At 42.6% G+C, this 26,797-nt stretch overlaps 1 protein-coding gene across 11 annotated transcripts in view; it reads left to right on the top strand.

Moving 5' to 3' along the window:
- The first annotated feature begins 2,160 nt into the window (after positions 1-2,160).
- Positions 2,161-26,797, top strand: part of LOC105017907 (disco-interacting protein 2 homolog C) — a 170,203-nt gene continuing 145,566 nt past the window's right edge. For 4 of the 11 annotated variants that reach the window (XM_020045428.3, XM_020045425.3, XM_020045423.3 and 1 more), the window contains exon 1: positions 2,162-2,823. In XM_020045428.3, coding sequence (XP_019900987.1) covers positions 2,745-2,823 — 79 coding nt within the window. In that variant the 5' untranslated portion in view covers positions 2,162-2,744. Of the gene's footprint in view, positions 2,824-26,797 lie in introns of all 11 variants that reach the window. The other 7 variants (XM_034290886.1, XM_034290885.1, XM_020045433.3 and 4 more) reach the window with 3 other exon arrangements.

Below are 26,797 nucleotides of genomic sequence, written 5' to 3'. Positions count from 1 at the left end.
CCGAGAGACTGTGACTCTGCGGCCTATTTGTCAGAAGAAGCTTGTGTGGAGGCCGGTGGCAAAGATACTCGATCGGTCATTTTTAGGGGCCATTTAAGGATGTTTGCATTCATACGACGTGTGGTAATGAAGGCCTAGGGAAACCTGATCCATTACTACTTTAAAAGCGTGCGGAACGGCAGCGCTCAGCCATTTGACAAAAAGTATGGAATCTGAATTGATGCATTATAAGGGCCAGAGGCTTGTTACATCAACTAATAAGGGACACTGTGAGATGACACCTTCAATAACGCTAATGCGTTTGAGAGTTGATAGCTGGCACACCTGTGGAGAATTGTAATCAGGTAATATTCAGGTTACACCGTATTGTGCTGGAGGTGAAAAACTGATATTGCCCTGAAATATGGGTTTGGTAATGTGCAGACTATATCTGTGAAGCAGACATTGTGTAGCCAAAGGAGTCAGAGGGTCAATAAGACTGACAGTGCAGGCTGGTCTCAGTAGGGATATGTAAATTATTTTAAGTAAAAACTTGACAGCTGAATTCGTAAGATGTTACGTTATATAAGGTAACGTTAAAGTACAGACCGGTTATAAATCCTTGACCATCACTCCAATGATAAAAAATTCGAATCCATCGAGAGGCAAAAAAAATAATTCTAACCATAACCTAAACCTTAGTCACTAACCCCAGTACTGTAATGCCTAATGTTAAACCTAGCTGTTTTCCTTTTCTAAGCTTAACCCAAATATTAACCCCAATGTTAATACCATTACTGTGATACCAAACCTTAACGCTAATCTAAATATAATTCATAACATATCGTTAGATGTTAGATATGGTATGTTTTAGTCGTGTTCATAACATTTGACACGTTTTACAAATTCTAACGTGAACCTTTGGGATTGTAATGTAACACAACTTAAACACTAAATCTTGCGCAACTGATTTACGTACAATATGTTATGTACTCCCCTAAGACCAGGGTGGAGAGTAATGTCACTGATGTCAACAACACGGTTTGACAATACAGACAGATAACTACCAGTGTATCATCGGTTTGACATGTAGGGCTAACCAGTCTGACTTCAATGTCATTATCTGAAGCACTATTTTCATATGTAAATTCATGTGCGTCCGATATGACTGAACAGCTACAATTTGTTCATGGCAGGTGTTGAGAATCTTACACATACCGTTACACCGTCACAGGCCTGTGTCATGGAAGACGTCATCGGCGATACGTAAGCTAATCTGGTATGCTACGGCCTTCACTCTCAATTTATGATGAAAACAAGTGTCTGATAAAATGTCAGTGTGCAGTTGCAGGATTTAAGCACTGACTGGAACCGGAGACATCCATTTAAGCAGCGATTGCTTTCACAAATCGAGAATGAACAGCCAAAAACAGGTTAGTTCAAGACTGTGGTGGCGTCTTTCCATTATGTGGCACACACATATACGCTGTATGTCGCGTATATATGGTACCTATCGATGTGTAGCTGGTGACACTACTGTATGGCCCCTCACTTTGTAGTTATCGTTTTCATATATGTTGGTAACTCATAAAAATGTGCAATTGAAACATATTCAAAAAGTATAATAAACTATTTCTAACTCATTTAAAATAGGAGTGATGGTAGTAACATCAGTCATGGTAAGAAAGACAAATATAATCAAATCAAACAGTAAATGGATTACTCTACATTGTCAATGATCACATTAAACAAGGCACACTGCTTGAGTTACAAGATGATACTAACATTAATGAGACAGGAAGATTGTGTTACAATGAGCTGCCTTTCTAGACCGAAAGGCCCAGAGAATTATAGCGGAATCATACTGTCTAGTTCATAGAGAGAAGAGAAGAGCCCGAGAAAGAGGAGTGCAGGAAAACAAGGAAATTTGGCTATTTTATAACCACCTGGGAGATGTTTGAATTCTAATTGAGTTGTTGACCAATCAAGTCACCTTCCAATCAAATATCAGACCTACGGGATGTCATCTAAATATCAATATTGATCTTGATATTGATTTGAGATTTCTGATTCACAGAGGTGACCGAATGGGGGTTGCCAGTATTCCTGGTTAAACAGAAAATGATCGTGACAAGTGGTGGTTTCTATATAGTTGTGTTGAAAGCCCAGGGGATGTCAACCCTGATAACCGGAAAATGGTTAGCTGCATTTAATAACTATTTAAGTTCTAAAAGGTTCCGAAAATAAACACTACCTAGACATGTAGAATTGGGAGTCTACTCGGTTCATTTAATTTTTATCAGTAACGTTCGACAACGGTTTGAGAACTGAACGTGACAAAATCAAAGATATGTAGGCTCTGTCGGTGGTGAAATATTGACCTTTCCTAAAGTGGGCATGTGGCGCCCTCCATCGGGCTCTTGTGTGCATCAAGCATCACGTGAATATGAGAGGGCACAGAGCAGTAAGAGCACTGTACTAGAAACGAGTGAACGTCGGATCCCTCAGCCGCACTGTCAAAGCTTGGAATATTACAACAGCAGCAGCAGCAGCTCAGACCTTTTTTCTTACTAGAGCGACAACCAACCATGGCGGGACTTGAATAACGACGCGAGCAGAGCGATATTCGCCAAAACACTTTCAGAATTCCTACTTCGCTCCTTTTTTGCCCTATGCATCAGCGTCGTTTGGAGGAAGGACAGTGTTGAAATACTTTACTGGACTCGGTCAGAAGAAAATAGAAAGCTAAGTAAATTTAAAGCAGAATGGCGGACCGTGATACGTTACCTCTTCCTCCGGAGGTGCGAACTAGACTTGCTGAGCTGGAACTGGAGTTGTCAGAGGGTAAGAAACGTGTAATATTTCCACGTTATATTTATTATATTTAGCAGGATTTGCGGAAAAACTGACACTCTGTGCTGCAGAGTAATTGGAAACCGGTGTGGGAATTCATGGATGGACATAAAGCGCGCAAAGTGCCGCTGCTAATTTATGGGGAATCATATTACGATAAATTGCAACATAATATCAGATTATTTTTACTTTTTTTATTATCTTGCGACAGCCTTTGTATCGGATGTTGACTGTTAGACATGGAAACACGTTGACAAACCAATACGCCAATTTGAAATAAATATTGTTAATGTATGAACTGATGTCGTTTTTAGAAATATTAAATTAATTGTTGTGAACTATAAGATGACATATCTTTATCCGCGCAACAGAGAATCCCACTTTTAATTTATCTGAGTGTTATCAATATAACGTCACGTTTATGATGGAATTGTATAATCCTGAAGTGGCTTTTGAAGACAAGAACACTTATTATTTTTGCTTGTCAAGTTCTGGCTACCACTGACTCAAACTGTGATTGTGATCTTGCATTTGACAACATGTTTTTTGTGTCAGGGTATGTAACCGACACTATATGTAGCTATAGGCTATGCTGCATAGAGCGAGTGTCATGTTTCCGAAGCCAGGGCCGTTAGTAATGTTTTTTTTTTAGTTTTTGATGGGGAGATTGCGCTTTGGGAATTGTCAGGTTTAGCGTGTTTGTAAGCTAGCTAAACAATTTATTCCAAAACATGATAACATTTGAACCCAGAAACGCCGCATAGTGCCTTTTTGTTCTCACTGTCGCATTTGGCGGGTGTAGTCAGCATCAGCAGCTTACCCAGGCATAACAAAATAAAATGTTACATAGCAGATTCAAGATATGTGAAGGCTCCATGCAAAGTTATTTTCGATTCAATAAGCCAATGTTGATAGTGTTTTCTGATCCCCAACCGCCTCCTCATTCTCGCTATGACTTTTTAAAGTCTATCCATATATGATCGTGTTTATCCAGGCCTGATTGAGTCCACAAGGCCCAGTTAAGCCCATTGCTGTGAGGACAGAAGGGAATGCTAAAATCAACTAGTAACTTTGAATAGGTAGTATATTTAAAAATGTTGGAGGGATAATTCTAACTGTCACAGGGGAAACTCGCTCTGTCACAATTGAAGAGTTTTAAATAGCAGGAGTCTATTGCTTAGAATCAATCAGAATAAAATGTAAACACCTTTTACAAATAAATGGGTTAGGTTCTGTCTTGAATTATGTATTGACTTTATTTGACAAGGTCCTTCTTATCCTCTGTTCTGGGGTTTTTCACCTCCTCTCAGAGTTTGACCTATATTCAGATCATTCTTTGACTGGGGCTCCTGAGATTTAACACCTTTTTCTGGACAGATAATAGGCACCACTGCTCATAATTGAGCTATTTTCACCTCGTATTCATCAGGGTTGTTGGTAACCTGCACTCCAGAAAGTTTTGCCTCTCATTCCAACTCATTGGAATTGTCATGCCATGTTTGGCTTGCACAAACAGGACTGGGACTGTCCTACACATTTTAGGATGTAGGTAAAATGTATTCTGAGCTTTGCTACAACACAGACATCACATTGAGGTTTGTAGAGGCTGCCTAAATAAATGTGCCTATTTTGCTGAGATCCAAACAATGTGAACTTTTTAGGGAATATAAACTGAATTATAATGCAGAATGGAATACCACTACAGGATGGGTTCATCTGGTTCTTTCCCTACAATGTCTATCAATAAAATATAAATTATCTAGAAAATATATCTTAAAAAATGATTTATTGCAAAGTTACCATCTAGTTTAATTTTTGTATGCATAGATTGATCTCTGGGTGGAATCACCCATACATACCCTTTCTGCTGTGAATCAGAGAGATCTGGGATGTTATTATTTGTGGACCATATTAACAAATCTGGCATGACGCGTCTTGCCAACAGGTGTCCGGACAGACCTAATCCGATTTCCAGGTGAATGTTCGCAACAAACCAGTCCACCAGCTGTCCCCTCAGTGCACCTCAGATTATGTTAGCCAGCGGTTGAATTTGCTGAACCTTAGTTTATCTAGTGATGACAAGTTAAGTGTCCACACTGTTTTATTTTTTCCATAAGACAGGGATTTGTGACAGTCATGGTTAGCCTATGTCATGTATGATTCAGGTGTTATCACATTTTGCAATATTCCTGATATGTGTTTTTACACTTTACTAAGAGGTTAAAAAATAAAGCTGAAGGTGTGTTGGGCTGTGTATGTGACATGGACACAAGTGAAACGTCTGACACAAAACCCCCTATTCATGTGCTTCTGTTTGGTTTGCCTTCCGCTTGACGCTTGTGTTCACCCTCTATCTGTGATAACCAGCCTAGGTTCTGCTATCATTCCAGCACTGATGTAGTTGAAAAACACTGTGAGCAGGCTCTGTTGCTTTCAGCCACAGAGTTAACTTGTCGTTGGTTTCACCAAATAGAAGTAACTCACAACCAAGCCTAAGACACACGTCCTGCTCTGTTTGGACTGTGCATTTTTCTGACTAGCCAGTATGTCATTAAATACGAGCAGTAGCGTTCATTATGGCTCAAGGATCAGGCAATGCTGTTGCTTACAGTCTTTGAAGTATCTTACCCCAACCTCTCCTTGGTCACATCTGGGTCTAATACAATGCTTTTTTTCAGATCTCCAACATCAGATGTTTTAATTAAAGCTGTACAGCTAAAGGAATGCTCTCTGTAAATAAATGTCTACTCATTGTACTAGCTAGCTACTGTCTTATTTCAGCTCAATTTAATGCTGCAGGCCGGTTCAAATATGCTTTAATGCAACCAGCCAATCATTGGCTTTTCAGTCTGTTTACCACATGGCGCCCTGTTCCTATAGGGATTCAAAGCTAGAGCGCTTTGTAGAGAATAAGGTGCCATTTAGGACACAGTCTTGCTTTTCCCAAAGTAGTCACACTAAATAGTTGGAATACACCAATTTTGTGTTTGAATACCTACACCAGTGTTGTGTATTATATTGTGCTCTGCCTTGAATGTCTGTGTTGGTATGAAGGACATCACAATGTGCAGCAGACTACAACAGTTGTCTCATCCATTCTCTTTGGAACGCATCAATACAGTAGCAAAGGAATTTTGGGAAACTATGATCTGGGAACTTGGTAAAAGGCATGTTTACACAATGCATTGCAACTTCTCATTAAGGCTGAACATATTTTCATATCCTCTTCTTTGTCCTAGCGAACGTGCATAGGTAATTACATTTCATAAAAGCAGACAACTCAAAATTCTCTTGTCTTATGAAAGCAAACTGAAATTGGAGCATGAGGGGGCATTTTGTGCATTAATAAAACAACCATGTTTTATTCTGGCAGCCTTCCTAATGAGTCGCACAGCCTAACGGAGACAGGCTAAGCCCTTCTCTGTTTGAATGTTTAATGAATTCTATCTGTGGCATTTCACGGAATATGTCACAGTTGCAAGTCAAAGTGCTATAATCACTCCGAGCCAGCCAGGTGGGCAGGGTGTTGCGTTACTACAACGTTCTGGGCTCCACCTCTTTCAGTCGGGATGGAAGGTTGGTCGCAGCCCCCTTTGACCTTTGGATGGAGATTCTGACAGGTGGTTTGCCCTGCTTTCTTTAGTGCCATAGGTAATTATTGTCGTGTTTCAAAATGGCTAAGTGCTCATTTCTTTATGGCATTGGCCTAATGAAAGGTCCTCACACTTAAAACGATGACCAGGAATAACATGTAATCCGTGCTCAACAGAATACAAAGCGTGAAATGAGCTGAGGTGCTGTTAAAACTAAAACAAAACTGAGTGAACATTTAGGCCTCATACCTTATACTCACCTGCCTGAATTGCCCTTGAGGCCCAAATAATCCAATCTGAGAGTGTTTTGAAATGATTCATGTGTATTGTGTATCAAAAAAAGCTAATTTACCTAAAGCTCTGTAGAGACTAAAATAATTTCCAGAGTTAACTGTCCCTAAGGCCGGGTATGGTATTGGTTTGCAGTGATCTTTCTTGGAGAAAATGCAGTGATGTGGTCTAAACCTGTCTCTCATAATAAAACATACTCCTGTGGCAAAACACAGTAACAGCTTTAAGGGAAGTAGTTGCCGCATTCTAGATGATGTCGCCATAGTCTAGCACCAGCTGGGGTCAAAGTCCACCGAAAAATGGTCGCTATAGACGAGCCGGAGGAGGTGTACGTAACGAAACCTGATGACATCATCCCTCCCTCTTCAGTATTATTTGTCCGTGTCATCCTAAATCCTTCAGTCCTGCCATATTACTTTATGGACCCAAATAGTTTCCCTGTTTAACACATTTAACCAGAATTAAGACCAGAGCTCATAGTTTTGGTGGGGTAGTACACTGCATAAGCCCCCTTACATCCAACAATGTGCCTCCAAAGCCAGTTCCACTACCATTTTTCTATTCAATTTTAGACCTTTGATGCCAGGAGGGTGCAATTCATTATCCGTAGGAATTAAACCTAGCCGGTTGGTGGAACATGGGGTTTGCAAGGCCGGGCTGGCGAGGTCAATTCCCACGAGGGACCAGAAGGAAAGAGGTACGAACATTTACTTGCTCGCTGGCGTATATCCCTTGGGATGAGTCAGTAGGGCGTCTCTGATTCGGCCAGACACCCCCGTTCCCCGCCCTCGCCACATTCCCCCTTTCAGAGTGGCGTTCGGCTCTTCGCCTTTGAGTGGTGATGGCGCTGCCGCATCCGACACGCGCAGATAGCGTCTTGTTGAGGACGCTCAGGCCCTGGGTCCCCTGTCGATGGAGGTGAAGATGACGGTGTGCAGTCTGAGTTTACGCTTGCTTGTGGAAATGACAACCGCTCGGAGATATCTGAGGCTACAGTGCCTGAGGGTATTCTCTGGTCTGTATACTTTATGTGAAGTTTTGGTTTTGAAACATGGGATGTTCGTCATCTTCACTGCAGTCATAATCAGTGATGTTTATTGATTCCCGTTCAGTCACTGTCATCCAAATGATCTGTGTGATGTACTTTCTCTCCATAGTCCTTAGTACACATGTATTTGTTCTTATTGATTCCCAGAAATGTGTCCGTTGTTCTAAACTTCAGAGATGCTACTGTTTTCAATCACTGGTTGTTCAGCAGTTTTTAGATTCCTTACTGTGTTGCTGAACATTGTCGACTGAGCAGTTCTCGGGGCGTTGTATTACAGCTCTTCAAAAATGCAAGCACACTGCAAGAATTGGACACAATGCAATTTCACCAGGTGCAAAGAAAGGCTGCGTTTTTGGCATTTCCGCTTTGCTCTTTGAATTGTAATTTAAAGTAGATATGACACATCTGGGAAAATTAGGTCACAAAGAAATTAGGGAGATTTTACTATAATGCTGTTACCGAACATTTGTGTTCAGCTAAACCTGTTTTGGTTTCCAACTTTTCAGTGGAAAATGTAAATAACAGTCCTTGCACATTGGTTTGGTGTATGATTTGTTTAACTTGGGATCAATGGTTTGTTTGGCATGATGTTTTGAAGTCTTGGCGTCACACAACACCCTGAAAATACCAAACAGCCATGGGAGCCCACCGACCGATGCTATGCCCAGCTGCAACTCTGAATAATCATGTCTGCTCTTCAAATACCTCCCTATTCCCTTTATAGAGCACTACTTTTGACAGGCCCTGTGGTCAAAACGTGTGGACCCTGTAGGGAATAGGGAGCTTTTTGATACCCTTCTGATTTAACCGGTCTGTCAACCTGTCCTCGGTGTCCAGGAATCTGACAAAGCCAAACAAATTCCCGTCGTGCGCCGTCCGACATTTCAGCAAGCCCTCAGATTTGTTGTGCTCTCTGCCGATGGAGGGTGGGAGGTGATGAATATTTACAAGGTTTCCTCCAAAGACTGGAGCCTGTCAAGTGCCACAGTATGACAGCTGACTGCCTGTATGCGGTCTAGCTGGGCTGAGAGGCCTGCTTACTGGTTTTCCTCTCTCAGATCTGTCAATGTGGCTAGACAGCTACAGTACTGGCCCAAAATGCCCCCAATGTCCTATCTAGTGCACTAGGGGCCTTGTTAAAATGTGTGCACGACCGTGAATAGGGTGTCAATTGGGATTCATCCTAACCCTACTTTTATCCTTTGGGCTTGTCATCCTCATTCTATTCCAGTTTTCCCAACTCAATGGTGTCCTTTATGCTTGAAGATGTTCTGAGAGGCCTGTGTCTGGATGCAGAGGTGAATATACGTCCCATCTGCTGGGGAGGGAGGGAGGGAGGGGGGGCGGGGCGTGTAGCCTAGTAGGTTAGAGCACCGGATGGAATCCCGATGCAGACAAGGAGACAAATCAGTGGTTTTGTCTTTAAGCAAGACAGTTAACCCGAATGCGCTCCCAGAGTGCTCACTGTGCAAAGAATCTCCGAATCAGAGAGGATGGGTCAGTAGTGGAAGACTTTTCGGCTGGACCTTTTGTGCAAACTCACTAACTTTGTGGTGCTTATATAGATGTGCTCATCAGTTTATTTGTGTGATGTGTGCTTTTAATTGCACCTATGGTCAGATTTTAAAGTTTTTACAAGAGGGCGGCCCTTCTGGCTTCTGAATGCCAGAAGGGCGTAGCGAAGATGAAAACGGCTGTAAATGTTTTCTTGACTCCACTTATTATTTGGCTATGTTAACAGGGGTTTTCCTGGCTGAAAATTAGTCAAAGGTGGTACCCCAACCCCCGCTACCATGCGCTCTACCGGACACCCCTCTGTGATATACTTTATCTGGCCACTTGAGAAAAAAAACTTAGTGATAAATCTGCCTTGTTGTCCATATCCATTTGAGCAGCTAATGTCCTCCCTATTACAAAAGCAACCAGAAGGAATAAATATTTTCTTTACATATTAACTTCCTCATATTTCCTCTGCTTGTCCAGAACTAGTATCCATTTTATTGGATTTAAGTGCATCCAGCCTATAGTTTCTGCTTGGCTATTTTCCTAAGCCCCCAAACACATTATGCTTCTAGCATAGAGCATATCATTATCTCTTCATTATGTCTGAGCCACCCGAAAACAGTTTGCCATTGAGCATCAAAACTATGTTTATTAGAAGATCTAGGAATCACATAAAATATGAAGTCACTCCTCAAGCTTTATAATTAATCCCAGTCAATATTATTGTTGTCTATTTTCCTTGTTATACTATGTTCTTGTTAATATGACTTGCATTAAAAACACTTCAGAGCTGTAGGCCAATATATTACAGCCATGTTGCGTAGTTTTTTCCTCCATCCTTGCCTTGAAGCCACATCATTTATCCTCCTCTCTTGACTTCCTTCAGCTGTAGGCTACTTGGCTCTGCTGCTGTGATCATTCATCGTCTTCACGTTCATATATTTATATTGTTAGTGACTTAAATATGTTAATTGTATATATTTACATTGTATTATTGCTTATAAATCTGTTGGGTACAGTAGCCTACACACCCTGATCTGATTGTCCTTTCACCTGTCATCTTTGTCTTGTGAACTCTATTGAAAAAAAAAAAAGGATTCTGCTAGAAGTCTGAAAAGTTCTGTGGATTGAATGTAGTTTAGGCGTTATTGAGTTTTATTGAAATACTTTGACATGCTTGTGTGTAACAGAAAGCTAGGTTCCACTTGTTTTTCCGACGTTGCTCATCTCCGCAACATCAGGACCCATAAGTTCCTGTATGCAAGGTTGCCAGATCATTGACAATGAACTGTGAAATCCACACAAACGCTATACCTTCTGTACAACCCTATCTATAAAACGACCCGCCCAAGCCCATTCAATTAGTTGGGGATTGTTGGGCAATTGTTCCACTTGTTGGGGAAACCTACCCATCTGGCAACACTGCCAATATGAAAAAAGCTTCCTCCTACGGTCAGATGTGCTGCAGTATATCGCTGGTAGGCTATTAAGCGAATCAGCACAAAATTATGTTTTTCCATGCCAACACACAGAGGCAGTATGAGATTTTGGGAAGGTGGCTATTTTGGAGTTTTATATACTGGAAAATCCCTGCATTTATTGGTTGCTCCCCAACTGTCATAATTCCCTATCGAATACACTGCTATCAACTGGAGCGCTGTTCGGGAGTGTGCAATGTAGGAGAGTAGGCTGCTGTGTAGAATACATTAGTGATTCCTCTCATAGTAATTGTGTATTTGCGTCATGATATAGTACAGGGGCAGTTCTTGGCTGGCGTTGTGACAGTTTAGTTTCTCTAGCCAGTGTCATTTCCATTCAGATATGCGACCCCAATAACCAACTGAATGGAGTTGTAAATGAAAGGGAAGAGGCTGTTCCAAGGCTGGTTTGATTGAGTCAATAGATCCGTAGACACCGGAACATAGTCAGCCTATTGTACCTTTGTTGTTTACATTAACCAGCTTTCTTGTTTTGCCATTAACTAAATGGACTTTGATTTCTTTCTTTTCTGTTTTTGTCTACTGCTCATTATTCTCTAAGCCTCCAATACCACTCCCCATACTCCCTCCCAAAAAATTAAACCCCTTCTGTTTTGACCGGCAGGGCAACAATTACTTTAAGCCAGTGTTGGGGGAGTGAGTAGCACTAACCCTATGTAGGGATAATCCCAGTCCTTTCGTTGGGGAACGTTCACTACTTGACGGTCACGGTGTGGATCTCTGGTTGAAAGTAGTGCACTAGGTAGGGGTTTGGGGTCCATTTTGGGAGAGGTCCATGGGCTGTCTCCCAAAGAGGTCCATGGGCTTCCCATCTGTCTGAAAGGCAGTTGTGGATGTAACTGCTGCCACAGCTTTCCAGTGAGTGATGTCATTCTTGGACCGGTCAAAGGGGGGCTGTTGGTCTGTAGTAGAAAGTAGTTACTTCAGGATTGCATCATTACGCCGCCTTTCATCCCCCCCCCCCCCTCTCAGCGCCCATCCCTTGATTCATTTTCAGCTTGCTTTGAAGCCAGCGTGCTGCGAAGTCTTGTCATTTAAAGTGGGATCTCTGGGGTGAAAAAGAATCCAGCACTTCCTTGTCATGAAAATAAATAAAACCGGTACTGAGAATTTTTTTATTTTTTTTGGTAGGGCTGCCTTGGCCTTCTCTCGACTTTCAAAACATGGAGACAACAAATATTTGCCTCGCATTCTGCGTTTCCTTTTGACGAGGTCCCATGGCGTTGTAATTGTTATTTCTGGTTTTGGCGGGGTTAGTTTACAGTTCCAACGACTGGCCTCCCCCACATTCCCCCCTAACCCTACTGGCTGGGATGGATATTTTCCTTTCCATGTTAGTGTAATCTCCAAAGACCTCCCACAACTCAACCAGAGTTCTAATTCCATTCTAGCAACTGCTGTGATTAGGACCCTGGAGAACAATGGGTCCTTCCGTCATGATAGAGAAGTGTGACAATCCCAACTGCAACAGAGCGACAAAGCTTGGCGTAGACCAGCCCGGACATTTGTCCACCCAGACAGTGGCAGGTTGTGTTGCACAACAAGGCACTTAATCAGTTTAAATAGCTGAGCTTTATTAGATTCAGACCAGAGGAACGTGCTCCGTTTGGGATGTAGGCTAGTCTGGGAGGTCAGCCTTTTTTGGTGAAACCCTCCTAAAGATATCCGAGCTAATGGTTTCTGATAGCATCACAGTGTCAATGGGGTCTGTGTGCGAGACATTCTTTCACTGCCTGGTGGTTGAACATATTCCCCCTCTGCTGCAGAACAGTGGATCTTTGTTACCTCAGACAGAGGACTGGAAAACTGTCTTTGTCTTTTAGTGTCTGTCTCCCTTCTTTTTGTCTCTATATTGGTCTTTCTCTCATTCTCTGTCATCTGTACCTCTCTCTGTTGTTGTCTATCCCTCTCTTTCTCCCTCTCTTTCTCTCATTCCTTGTCTCTCTCTTTTCCAGTGTGAGGGCCAGTTGGATTCTGTTGCTTTGCTGTTCTAGAAGAGAAGATCTGAGAGAACTGATCTCATGCACCAATATCAGATATCACCACGCTGCTGGTCTTCTGCATGGCCATGCCATTGTTTACTATCTGCTTTTGCTAATGTGTTGGCCTACTTCTCTTATAGCCTACTCGTAGAAATGGATTAGGTATTATCGCAAAGCCAGGCCTATTTTAGTAGCTATACACATCACATTGAGATAAAGCCTAATAGCAAATCTCACGGCTCAGAAGGAAAGTTGACAAATTATAGAAGCTTTTAGGCCTGTGGGTTGCGTTGGAAGGATTGCGCTCATTTCAGGCTACACAAGGAAATCTGTAAGATTGCATCAGTGCCTCAGAGTACCGAAATTGCTCTCTTTCTTGAAGAAATGTAGGCCTTTGCACTAAAGGGCTTTTTAGATCCGTACAAGGCTGAAAGAGTGTGTCACCGCGGTGCTGCGCTCTAAATAAATACATAAAAAAGGTATCAACCAGTCAAATCAAATGTATTTTACAAAGCCATTTTTACATCAGCAGTTGTCACAAAGTGCTTTTGCATATACACAGCCTAAAGCCCCTAAGAGCAGAGTGGAGTCGTAGTGGCTCGATAAAACTCACTAGCAGGACCAAAACCTGTATCTTGCTGCTTATGACCAACTTAGGGCTTGGTCATTTAGAAGCTGAACCTCCTTGTTTTTTGTTATTGTTTCTGCACAGTCCAGTACACAGGGTGATAAATGTTACGGAGCGTCGATGGAAGAGGCTGCCAGGAAGGCACCCTGATAAATGAGCTGCAGTGTACAAGAGGCTACGTGCAGCTAAATGTTTTCCATTAAAGAGACCACACTCTGAGACGCTGGGCCTCCTTCCTGGAATGCAAATGTGTACATAATTGATTATGCTTTTACATTTAAAGGCCTTCTCAATAAGCCGAAGTACTAAAGCATGAAATCACGGCATCAAATATGGAGGCGAAATAATGGCGGTAGCGGGAGAAGGAGATGAGCGACGGCCAGTGTTTCTAATGGTTTCATAACGCTGTAACCCAATGGGAAGTTTTCCTAATCCTAGCGGCTAACGTCTGCCCCAAAAAGGTCCAGTCTCGTGAGCTGCATGGTCTCTAGGAAAGGGAGACGGCTAAACCTCAGCTTTCTCCACTTGGCTTTTTTTCCCTTCCTTTTCTTTACTTGGAACCTTGCTGCTTTTCAAAATGATACGTTTCCCAAATCAGTCCAGACTGAGCTGTTTGGAAAAGCACCAAGTGACCTCTCCTGGTGTTGGAGGTTGACAGCAATTCCGAGGGCATCTCCGGTATATTCTACCGGCTGCTGTACATAGGAACACGAGTAAACCCTCTTATATGTTGGGATGACTTCTCTCCGGTCTGCCAGGTGTTAATCTTGTATGGCAGTTTGGTTTGGAATGTGTGCCTTTTCCTCTCTCTCCACGCTTCCCTGTCTGTGATTTTCATCTCAGAGAAATGGAACTGAACAATCCTCACAAGGTGAGGTGAAATGCTGCCCTTACCTGCTTTTGCTGTTGACATTTTTCCCTTCACTGAATCAGGCTTATTTGCATCTTTTTGTTCCGCTACATTCCCATGGCCGTGCGAGGCAAATGTTTTCTGAACGGAATCAATGCCAACATGAGACAAAGTGTGTAAATGGTAATAGAGTTAAGAAGACGACTGCATTGAGAAATGTGCTGTTTCTGTAGACCGTGGCAATGGTATGTTTAGAATTTTTCCTCTGCGAAAAAGAAAAAAGAAGAAACTTAATGATTTGGACTTGTTTTGATACTTGATGATAACTTAGGTATCATTTGTTCATTTTTTGACCCGTGCATCAACAAGTCTTGTGCAACAGACTGAGAAATGTAAGGATCTCAACTGTGATAATGTTAAATGGTGTATCTTTGGCTCCTATTAAACTAACCGAATCATACTTGAATTCGGCTTTTGATTTGCTTTGTGACCTCCTATTTCTGAAATGTCTCCAAAGAAGAGATAAGCCACTCGCTAAAGGCCTGTCGGAATGTATCGAATGACCAACGAGGTTACCCTGTTAATACCACGTAGTTTCTCCACTCGAGGTAGGGCTGACAAGTGACCCCCATCTGCTCTTAATGTAAGCTCGGTTGGTTTTCGCCTGGCTGAGGTTGGTTAAAACTGTCCATGTGCTAAACATTGAAATGATTATATAAATCCGCGGTAACTGGGTCGCGAGGATGGATGTTTCGTGGACATCCTCTCTCAACGCTTGGAGGGAGGGCCACAAATAACCTCATTTGGCGAGAGAAACAAAAACCAGACTGCTCATGTTTCCAATTTTTATTTTGCAGTTTGGCTGGTTTTCATGCAGGCAAGCAGGTTCCCACCAGTTGTCTATGTTTCATAAATGCAAAGCAACCGTTCTATTTATTCAGGCCCGTCCAAAAATTACCTCCACAAGTGGCTTTTGCCGATTCCTTAACAAGCTGCCTGTTTAGTAGAGAGCCATGTTCCCTGGTAAACGACGGGACTTGCCAAATGGTACCCCATTTTCTTTCAGACTTTTTGGGGTCAACGGTAATGCGCTATATAAGAAAGAGGGTACTTTTAAGTATTTTCCTTGATCCCTCATTGTTATCTGTCCCAGAAGACATTCGTATTTCAGCCGCTTGACCCTCCCTGTGATGTGATAGCTGAGGCCTGTCAGTGTGTGTGGGGGGGGGGGGGGGGATCTAGCCTCATACTGACATCAGTATTACTGTCTCCCTCCTCTTGGCTCCACGTTTATCTCAAACAAAGCAATCTCCGGCAGGAGGGGAGGGAGAGAGCGGGTGAGGGAGGGAGGGAGGTTATTCTGGCTGACTGTACTCATGCATCACCGTCTTCTCGCTTTGACCGGCGTGCTTTCTCCACCGCGTGCTTTCTCCACCGTGTGCTTTCTCTCCTGTGTTGTTCTTTTTCTTTAGTCGGTGCTCTGCTTGTTTTTACACGTCCTTCTGCCCGCCCTAGTGCTCAGTAAGAGCCAGGCCTAACAGATGACAAATCAGGACCTCTCCACTTTTATTTCCTCTCTTTGAAAAGTGACACCTGGGGAATTCCAGAGGGAAGCTTTAGATGAACGAGGTTACACTGACTGGGATGTGGAGAATGAATGTCTTGGGCTGTAGCAGTTATTTAGGCTCTGGTCTTGTCCAGTGCTATGGGCTGGGGTGGCTCGAAATGAAGCCTCGTACCTTGCTCTTAAACAGGGCTGCAACGACATCTATAAGATCGATAATCCAAAAATTGCTCGCAATGAATTTCATTATCCAGTAGTTGGGTCTATGTGAGACTCAGCAAAGAAAAAACGCTGAATGGTGGAGGAGACTGTAACTTGAACAAGGGTCAATTTTCATAGAGGACCGATATGTATGTGGTCATCCCATGAGTTCTATGTTGAAGTGAAATGTCTTCTGGAATCTTGTGGAAGACGTTATTAATTTAACATTATCAGTAACACCAAAAATATCTAGGAAGGATATGATATTCTTTATTAATAATTTTTTATAAAAATGGTTTGAAATGGCACCTTTCAAACTGAACAATAAACAATAAAGCTTTGTAAATCACCTGTTGTTATATATGCTCATTATAAACCCTATGGTTTTGTTTTGTATTTGTTTTGTAACTGCTATTTCATGTTTCAAAGAGATCACTGTGCAAAATAAGGAGTGTTAATTAGATTATTAACAAAACACAATTGACTACTTTTATCTGATTAACCGGATTTAATGAGATATTAACAATAATCGAGAGATTCTTAATAGAGATTATCAATATAATTGTTAGCAGTTGTTCTACTCTTATACGACACTGACGGAAAACAAACCCTGACATTAGGAGAGCTAACATTAAAAAGTACACATGGCAGGCGTGATTAGAGAGGATACCCTGGCTGCATCACTTATAATGCAACACTCTGCTCTCCATACTATCTCCCAAGTGGCACCCATATTACCTATCCAGTCCAATCCTTTGACCAGGGTGCTGTAAGCCCAGGAGTGACGTTGGTGGAACAGGCATCGGGTGGACGGACTGCAAGGTGTCCTAGCGAAGAGGGTGGGTGTGAGACCATGGCAGTTCTCTAATCCCTGAGCAGATGCTTCTTTGTTTTATGACCTGCTAATAACAACCTAGGATGAGTTTGACCCAATTCTCATCAAACAGCCATCCCTGTTAATTGTTGAATTGCATATTCAAGCTTTAGTGAACCATAGGATCTGTACGGCTGCAACTGTATCGTTCTATGTAGCTGATGTAACCAGTGAATTAGCACTTAGCATAATGCAGTTCAGATAATGACCAATAATAACCATGGGAGGAGTTTATGGTGATAATTGTAAAAAATGTCCACACAAAAAAAATCCAAAGGACTATAACAATATGAATTGTTAAGGAATATATGCAATTATGATGTAAAACTCAAGGCTGTGCAACATTTGCAGCCCATTTCTAATTCTCTAACCCATGACAGTGTTGTGAAATATTTACCTAAATGTGTCTGGATCAAAAAATTACTTCAACATATCTTTAAATAAAATGGAGGGACCAGTTGCCCAAAACTTATAAATAATTAGAAACTCAAATCTTAAGCAGCAGATGGAATTTTATAGTGCAAAAAAAATCTGAGGCCCAAAACATTTCCTTGCCTACTTAACAGAAAAGACCATGAAGCCACAGAAGATGAGCGAGTGAACAGTATAAAAGAGGGATATTGGATATGCCATGGCTTTCCCTGTGGAAAAGGTCTCCACTTCTCACAGAACTGCTCAGCAAGGATGTTGGCTTGCTTCCCAAAGGACACCTTATGTTAAGTGCACTAGTTTTGTTCAGTTCTGATCATAAGTAGTAAACCATATCAAGAATAGGGTGCTATTTGTTATGCACACTTTGGACTCTGGATAAATTACTTTGTAAAGGCCAAACACTGATGCTGTGTTTTTTATTGTATTTTAATATCCTGTTGTTATGACGATAAAAGAGATCAAACCCTAGTTGTTAATCACATGGTGCAGCTCATTCTATTGCCAAATGACTTCTCGGTAATTGGCAAAACAGTTGAATTACTCTTTGAAAAGGGGCTCGATAACTATGGATCAATAATAAATGCAAATCTGAACATTTTTGAGAGCTGCTTAAGAGGAGTCGCTGATTTAAAAAGCCTAAGTGATGTTTGGTTGAGCATCTTGATATGAGGAAAAACCCATAAATAGAAATTAGGCCTCCCCCGGAATTTGCTTTATTACCATGAGGTAAATGGGATTCGCAAAAGTCTTAAATTGTAGAAAATATCCAGATGCATTCATAATATATCATAATAACTTCCCTCAGTGGGGATGTAATGTATGGATCTATGCACCAGATCATGAGCCAAAACAGTTGCACTAACTGGCGAACGTTTTCATTTCCACATGTAGCCCTGTAATTTCAAATGAAAACACTGCAGTTTCCTTTATGACTTGAAGTACAATTGACATCTGGTTTTAAATGTATTTTACCAGTTAAGTATGCTAAGAAAATGTCCTTGTGCGGTGTGTCAGAGGAGGGCAGCCTGTCCATTCGCTCAAACTGTCCCGGACGCCGCGGCGCTGAGGCAGACGTCAACCTGGGGAGTCCGCCACACAGAGACAGGCCGTCACCAGGCCTCCAAGCGGAGCCCTACTCCCTTGTAATGTTCACCATCCCCCACTGTTACCTGCAGGACCCTGGCTGACAGTAGTGTACTGTAAAGGAAATAGTCTCTGTGGGTCTGCCCCTCTGTGGGTCTGCCCCTCTGTGGGTCTGCCCCTCTGTGGGTCTGCCCCTCTGTGGGTCTGCCCCTCTGTGGGTCTGCCCCTCTGTGGGTCTGCCCCTCTGTGGGTCTGCCCCTCTGTGGGTCTGCCCCTCTGTGGGTCTGCCCCTCTGTGGGTCTGCCCCTCTGTGGGTCTGCCCCTCTGTGGGTCTGCCCCTCTGTGGGTCTGCCCCTCATGTCTGAAATCATGGTAATTATATGAAGAGGTGCAGCTGGGATAACTGTTGTGTGTAAACACACTCTTGCGCTCTCTCTCTTTCTGTCATTCTCTTTAGCTGTCTTTCTCTTCGTTTGTCCTTCTCTCCTTGCAAATTGTATTTGAATAATACTTTTGGAAGGTTGTATGAAAACCAGGAAGTTCCGTTTCCTGGGTTTAGACAAAAATTCGACATTTTATTGAAAAGGAAGCATGTTAAGATGAATCCAGTGGTCTCATCAATGAACCACTCCTCAACAAAGAGAAACAAGCTCAATTATGCAGAATTACTACAGCATGCCATACTTCATCTCGTTAGCCCAGAAATGCCGTTTAGCTGCGGGTTTTATGAAGTAGGTTTCTATGTATTAAACACGGAGAACACAAAGAAAGCAGCAATAAAGACAAGTAGAAAAACACTTTGACAACTTCAAAGTTATTTTCTGTTAATCCCAATATGACGCGTTGGGCTGCGTAAGCAAGAGGCTCCGATTGTATCGAGCTCATCGGAGTTGGTGTTTGGCCGTGAAGGAATCCATGTAGTGGAGAACGTCCCAGCTCCAGTGCTGAACGGCGTCCTGCCGTAATGCGTAGGGCTCTGGTCCGACAGTAAGGCGCTGTGTACAGAACAGGGTGCGAAATGCGTTCCCCTTGTCCGGCCCCTACCAACTCCTGTTATCATCCTCTGTGATGTTGCGTGTAGATCTCGTGGCCTGTCGCCCCTGTCTGACTTTCGCCCCCCCTCGCTGGGTTCTCTTCACAGCGCCCCGTTGGCTTAGGACCTCAATACCTCAGCCTGACAACAGTTCCGTAGCACCATCGCATGATAACAGCCAGCTTAAGGGCGTGCCCCGTTCCCTACGCAGCACGCTGTTTTCTGAGGTGAAGAACCCTGAGTAGGGGATGGGGGTGATCTGGGACGCTGCCTGTACAATCATCGTAGTGGGCAAATGAGCCGTGTTACTTCATTAGACTGGAGAACATGTCTAGTGTGTGCGCACACTCAGAGCGCATTTTGAAATCTTAATTAGTTCTTCACAAAAGCGCTACTCATAACCACGCACTATTTTTAGCAGAGCTGTCATATGACCTTTTATATGCCATCCGATAGGGGTTTTCCACTTATGTGTTATGTCTTATTGTTTTGTTTATTGCCAGTGAAACGGAGGATATTTGACTGCTATGGTATTCCATTTATAATCTGTCAAGTTGAAGTATCTCAATGTGACACAGATGAGTATTTGGACGCACAATTTTTGTCGGGGGGCTAAATTGTGTTTATTTGAAATTCCATGAGCATGTCAGGCCAATTACACCAGTAGCCCACCCCCATTCCCCGCCCCATGTTGTTAGTTGTGAGAACCTGTGTACGCACAGTGCATTTTCTCACTAGCACAATCAAGTTATCTTTTTAATCAACCGTACCAGCTCATCCAGACGTGGTGAATCCGAGAGGGATGACGCATCTTAATGTACTGCAGTATTCTGAAATGGAAGAAATCCTTCATTTCCATAATTTCCATGGGGAGTCTTGGGGAACAATTGAGTTTAGAATATTGCCTTGGGTTTGCAGCTGTGCGTATGAACGTTCCCCTCTGTACACTCGCACCCATTCAGGCGTCTGAGCTTGCACCCCGTTACCACAGAGATCCCTGACAGTTGACCTTTGGCTTCCTCAGGGTTTTCTTCCGTCCCTGCTGGGAGCTCGGTCCCATGCTCCACCAGCCGGGCAAGAGTCAACTTCTAAGTGTAAAACCTGGCAATAGAAGTGCGATCTAATGTCTTGCGTAGGGTCAGGTCTCGAATGGCTAGACCTTGGTCCGTTTCCCATTACAGCAGCAGGGATCATTTAAAACATGTCTGCTTCAACATCTCTCACTAGTTAACGACTGGTTCTCTTTTCTGAAACTTCAGCATTTCAGAGTCTATGTAGTGTCTTTACTCCATCATGTGACAGTCCAAGTAGCTGTCTCTGTGAACACTGGTGGTATTATTCGTTTTATGCCGTTCCAGTCCATTTGGGAATCAAACACATGCTTGTCTGTAAGACTTTTTTTTGTATGTTTCTCTGGCTTTGTCTAGATGCTAACTGTAAACCTGTTTTTAGTGCACGAAAGAAACCACTGATCAGGCAACTGAGGACTCCATGATGGATCTATCTGTCTTGGATTTTCCTGGCTTGGCTTAAGTTAGTCTCTCTCTGTCTTTGTCTCTTCCTCTCCCTACTCTTCCCTACATTAGGCCGTTTGTGCTCCTAAAGCAGCTCACAGGAATGCAGTCACAAGCCTCCCTCTTTCCTTCCCTCCCTCCCTCCCTCCCTCTTTCCCTTCCGTTTACCTCACCCACCAGCCCTAGCCTTGCAGCGGCTGTGTGCTGACTGTTGATGGCCGGTCTGGGGCTGCAGTTTCACTCAGGCCTGTACCGGTCTCTGGAAACAGGCCGTCCATTCAAGGGCAGACCGGCTCATGTTACAACACTTAGGGGGGGTTGGTGTTTGGTCAGTTGTCCACTTCTTGGAATATCAGCCCGTTGTAATCGACTTTGTTTTGCAATTCCCATGACAACTGTTACTCCCAGATGTGTGTTTGAGAGAGAAAGTCCAGTACGCGGTACACATTCGGGCAACGTCCGCTAGCTGCGACTACCCAATTTGAAGGCTGAGGAACAGTCGCCAGTTCACTCAGCCCCCGAAACGACAACAGGTGGAAGTAGCCCACGCCGCCATTTTCCCCTTAACCTCTCTTACCCTGGAACAAATAACCCGACCAAACGCTCCTAATGGGTCGTTTCCTCAGTCCTCTTATGTACACCTAAAGCCCTGCATTCAACGTGGGGAATCTGAAGAGGTTTTAATGGAGCGCGTGGACCCCTGAGGAACACCGATCCATACTTGATGAACATAATGCAGCCTCTGAACAAGTTCCCCATGATCCCAGCGTCACGCTAATGGTAAACATCATCTTTATCTGTTCCCCTGGTAGCCCATGTGTCTCTATAATAAGCTTTGCAAGAATGCACAGTGCAAACAAAAAGGCGTAGTGGGGAGGGTGGACAGAACTCTTGGCAGTCGGGCTGTTTACAGTTTTCTATTGGCAGCACGGGAAGAATGTTTTCTCAGTTTTTTTGGATACCGAGTGATTGAGAGCCATTGGATACAGAGCTGTTGGAAGTTTCCACCACACTCTCTTTTTCTCGCGCGCTCTCACACGCTGTTTCTACCTCTCTCAGCCTCTGTTTTTCTTACTCTGCATTTCACCGCCCCCCCCCCCCCTCCCCCCTCATGATGTTAGTCTGTTGTGTGCTGCTAGAAGGAGTGGAATGCTGTGTCTCTCTGATGGTCAGTGACAGATGCCTAGGGGGTCCGTACTGGCTGGGCCCTCCTCAGCTGTGTTCTTGCTGAAGAATGCCGCCTGAAGTAACCAGTGACAGGACAGACCCACCACACCAAAGAATGGGCCCTGTTTTTCCACAGACCGGCTGGATAGAATCCCTTCTAAAATGGGCACTTTTTTTCAATTTAGGGATATATATGCGATGTATTCGTTCGGAATAGGGTGATATTTGGGACGCAATCCTGGCTTTCATAAATTCCGAAGATAGGGCATGAGTAATGGAACTCTGGCCCAAGCTTTACAACCTTCTCCTATTGGCCGCTTTGTTTAATTATTCAAGCATGTCTGCTGGAGGGAGGAAGGGGGAGGGAGATTGAGGGGGAGGGGGGGAGGTGGGGAGAGATGAGAAAGCGGACACATTAGCAGTATTGATGACTATTTGGCCTATTAATAGTCCCCCCTGACGAATCTCTATTTTCACAGAAACAGCAAATTATGAGAGTTTTAAAACGTATCACTGGACTTTGTGTTGAAGAATAGACGAGAGAACATTGTAGTCAAAATGTTATTACATGTTCTATTTCCAGCCCTGTTCATGTTTTATTATGAAGTTATGTGATGTTATGTGATTTGTCATAGGACCTTCAAACGTGTAATTTGGAGTGAGTAGGTGACCTTTGGCAGAAATTGAATTCAAACGGAGAATTGGCTGAGTTATTGATCTCATGTAATTTCCTCTTGCAAATGTTTAATTGGATAAGCTTAAAAGAAAATGCCAGCTGTTATGAATATTACCAGGTTGATTATCCTGTTGGTTTCTAAGATTGGGTTTTTAAACCATCACTGAAGTTCAGAGGGTCTTTTTGGTTTTTAAAACAAATTCCCTCCAATCTTAGACATTTTGTCATGAGGCTGAAAAACAATATTGCTAAAAGTGTACACTAGATTCGCTAGAGTAGTGTACCGTTCAGAAATGTTGTCCTAATTCTATTGTCCATTCAGTTGTTTGTTTTTCTGGCGAAGACCTCACGTCAATTGGGAGGGAACTGTCTTCTCATCGAGGTGGGGTTTAACTTGACAGACAGTTTTCAGACCTGAACGGTCAGACACAATTTGCAGATTACATTAATATTTTTTACTTGCCAACATAACAATTGAATTGGTGTAACCGGCACTACTTGACAGTCTTTTCAGTGTCACCGCTCATCAACCATGTTGACTGTGGAACCAGACCCCACGTGGTTCCGAGGTTGACGAGTGGTTACATCTCACTGGGTCGTGTTCTCCCTCAGAAAATAATGTGGCGTGTATATTAGCAATTGTTCAGAACATTTTGGGTCACTTAGAAATGTCCTTGTTTTCCATGAAAAAATACATGAAATGGGTTTGAGTAGGAAATAACAACATTTATTGGAAATATAGTCATTGGTGAGGTTAGAAATAATGATTTTTAATTGAAATAGTAATTGTGTCAAAGAATCCTCCATTTGCAGAAATTACAGCTTTGCAGACCTTTGGCATTCTCATTGTCAATTTGTTAAGGTAATCTGAGGAGATTTCTCCCCATGCTTGAGATCAGTTGATTGTGCTGGCCAGTCCATTATAGACAGAATACCAGCTGACTGCTTCTTCCCTAAATAGTTGTTGAATACTCTGGGGCTGTGCTTTGCATCATTGTCTGGTTGTAGGAGGGAATTGGCTCCAATCAAGCCCCATTGACAGGGTATGGCGTGTCATTGCAAAATAGACTGATAGCCTTCCTTTTTCAAGATCCCTTATGCCCTGTACAAATCTCCCACAGAACGTCACATTGCCTTCACCATCCTTGACAAATGGCATCAAGCACCCCTCCACCCCCCTCTTTTCATTTGGTCTGTGTATGATACATGTTGTTCTTTGATCCAAACACCTCAAACATAGATTAGTATGTCCATAACACTTTTTTCCAATCTTCCTCTGTCCAGTGTTTGTTCTTTTGCCAGTCTTAATCTTTTCTTTTTATTGGCCAGTCTGAGATATGGCTTTTTTTTGCAACTTTGCCTAGAAGGCCAGCATCCCGGAGTTGCCTCTTCACTGTTGTCGTTGAGACTGGTGTTTTGCGGGTACTATTTAATGAAGCTGCCAGTTAAAGACCTGTGAGGCGTCTGTTTCTTAAAGTAAATACTCAAATGTATTTGTCCTCTTGCTCAGTTGTGCACTGAGGCCTACCACTCCTCTTTCTATTCTGGTTAGAGCCAGTTTGTGTGGTTCTGATGGGAGTAGTACACAGCGTTGTACGAGATCTTCAGTTTCTTGGCAATTTCTCGCATGGAATGGCCTTCATTTCTCAGAATATGAATAAACTGATGAGTTCATGGTTTCTGGCCACTTTGAGCCTGTAATCAAACCCGCAACTGCTGATGCTTAAGATACTCAACTAGTCTAAAGAAGTCCAGTATTATTGCTTCTTTAATCAGGACAGTTTTCTGCTGTGCTAACATACTTGCAAAATGGTTTTCTAATGATCAATTAGATACTTAGAATGATTAACTTGGAATAGCAAACACAACGTGCCATTGGAACACAGGAGTGATGGGTGCTGATAATGGGCCTCTGTAGGCCTATGTAGATATTCCATAAAAAATCTGCCATTTCCAGCTAGAATAGTCATTTACATTAGCAATGTCTACACTATATTTCTGATCAATTTGATGTTATTTTAATGGACAAAAAGTGCCTTTCTTTCAAAAACAAGGAAGTGACCCCAAACCTTTGAACTGTAGTGTATAGAAATGAAAAACTGATTTGTGGATCAGCAACATAAAGAGACTGGGAGGGAAAAAGGCCAGGTAAAAATGGGTGAACTCCAGTAATGTTGTTTGTTTTTTAAATGGCTCTGTTACCTATGTAGTAATCTAGCATTGACCAAAGGCTTTACAGAAGAGTGTGGCATTTGGGAGGCACACATTGTCTAAGTGCTTTGCAGGACACTAATGATGGTGGAATAAGACCATTACAGACACATGAACTCAAAGCTAACCGAATGCTTATCGACACCCCAAGCCTACTGAAACTCAAAGAGAAGCTTTAAGGCATAAACATGGAACCACTGAAGTCAGGAATGAACACAAACCGTGAAATAACAAATGAATAAGCAATAGACCCTACTGAAAGTTTTGTACACTATGCCCTGAGTCTAACCATCCCTGAAAATGCTCTTCCATCTCAAAATGGAGTACATTACAATCTAGAAACTATCCCAAATGACACCCTACTCTATCTAGTGCACCCCTTTGTCCAGGGCCAATAGGGAACAGGGTCCTATTTGGGACATTGTCTGAATGCTATGCAGTGGGTATTTGGGACATTGTCTGAATGCTGTGCAGTGGGTATTTGGGACATTGTCTGAATGCTATGCAGTGGGTATTTGGGACATTGTCTGAATGCTATGCAGTGGGTATTTGGGAGCCTTTCTGGAAGGCTGACGTCTCGGCTATTGTAGCGCAGTGCTTTGTTTTATTTTGGTCATTTTTGTTTCTTGACACACAGTAAGCTTGTGGTCATGGTCTCTTTACATACACCACACCAGAAACAAAGACAATACAGACAAACTGCTAATAGAAAGGGAACAGCACAAACTCAGCACACACTGCTGTTTTTGCCGGACCGCGTAAGCCGAGCTGGCATAGAAGAGTGAATGTCTCTTACTGACTGACTATCCCTTGTTAAATAGCGTAGTGGTTAGCGACGCAGACTACAGAACAACAGGTCCCACATTCGCCTCCCGTTACTGTTAAAACATGTTATGCCTTAGGATTTGTTCAGGACAGACAAAAGCTTTGCTAGCTACAACCTTCAGTAGCTATGTAATTGGAAGGCTAAAATAAAACACTTCTGGTGGATATTAGGATTTGTTCAGTATAGACAAATAGGCTACACGATTCTCTTGTTTTTTCACTTGACGAAAAAGTGAGTTATCGTCACCTATATTGATTGATAAATACTGTATCAATGTCATTCACGAATGGCTAGTTAGCTGTTAAAAGGGCCAGTGGCAAAGGAGGATTTGTTCAGGATAGACAAACTTTGCTGGCTACTACCTTCAGCAGCTATGTTATAGGAAGTATAAAATAAAACTTTACTGTTATAGCAAGAATTTTTGTTAGGATTTGTTCAGGATAGACAAACACTTTCAATGAGAGTCAGTTATCGTCACCTATGTTGATAGTTATTTTGTCAATGTCATTCACAAATGGCTAATAAGCTGTTAAAACGGCCAGTGGCATAAGCCATAAAGTTCATAGATGCTATTTGTGGTGGAGGTAAACTTAATAAGAAACGTTAGTCAGTTTAACTCAATGCTTATTGGTGTCTAGCAACATATTACTGGCGTATATGCTGTTAAAAGGGCCGGTGGCAAAAGTCATACAGTTCATAGATGCTATTTGTGGTGGAGGTAAATTTAATACAAAACGTTAGTCAGTTTAACATAATGCTTTAATCAAACTAAGCAAAATAATAACTTTGTGGTGTAGTGGTTAAAGACAGCCTCTCACATGGGAGACCCAGGTTTGAATCTCGGGGGTGCAAGGATAATCCTTTTTATTGCGGGACCAGGCTTGCCTGGTTTCTTGTTGAACCTGATCTTTATGCCTAAACTGAACCTGTCCCTATAGCCTAATGCTCACCTGTAATACCTAAAAGTAACCCCATACACTATGCCCTACT

Source organism: Esox lucius, chromosome 3, assembly GCF_011004845.1.
Source record: "Esox lucius isolate fEsoLuc1 chromosome 3, fEsoLuc1.pri, whole genome shotgun sequence".
NCBI classification, from domain to species: Eukaryota; Metazoa; Chordata; class Actinopteri; order Esociformes; family Esocidae; genus Esox; species Esox lucius.
The sequence above is the reverse complement of the archived record's forward strand: the minus strand, read 5'-3'. Positions and strand labels throughout refer to the sequence as shown.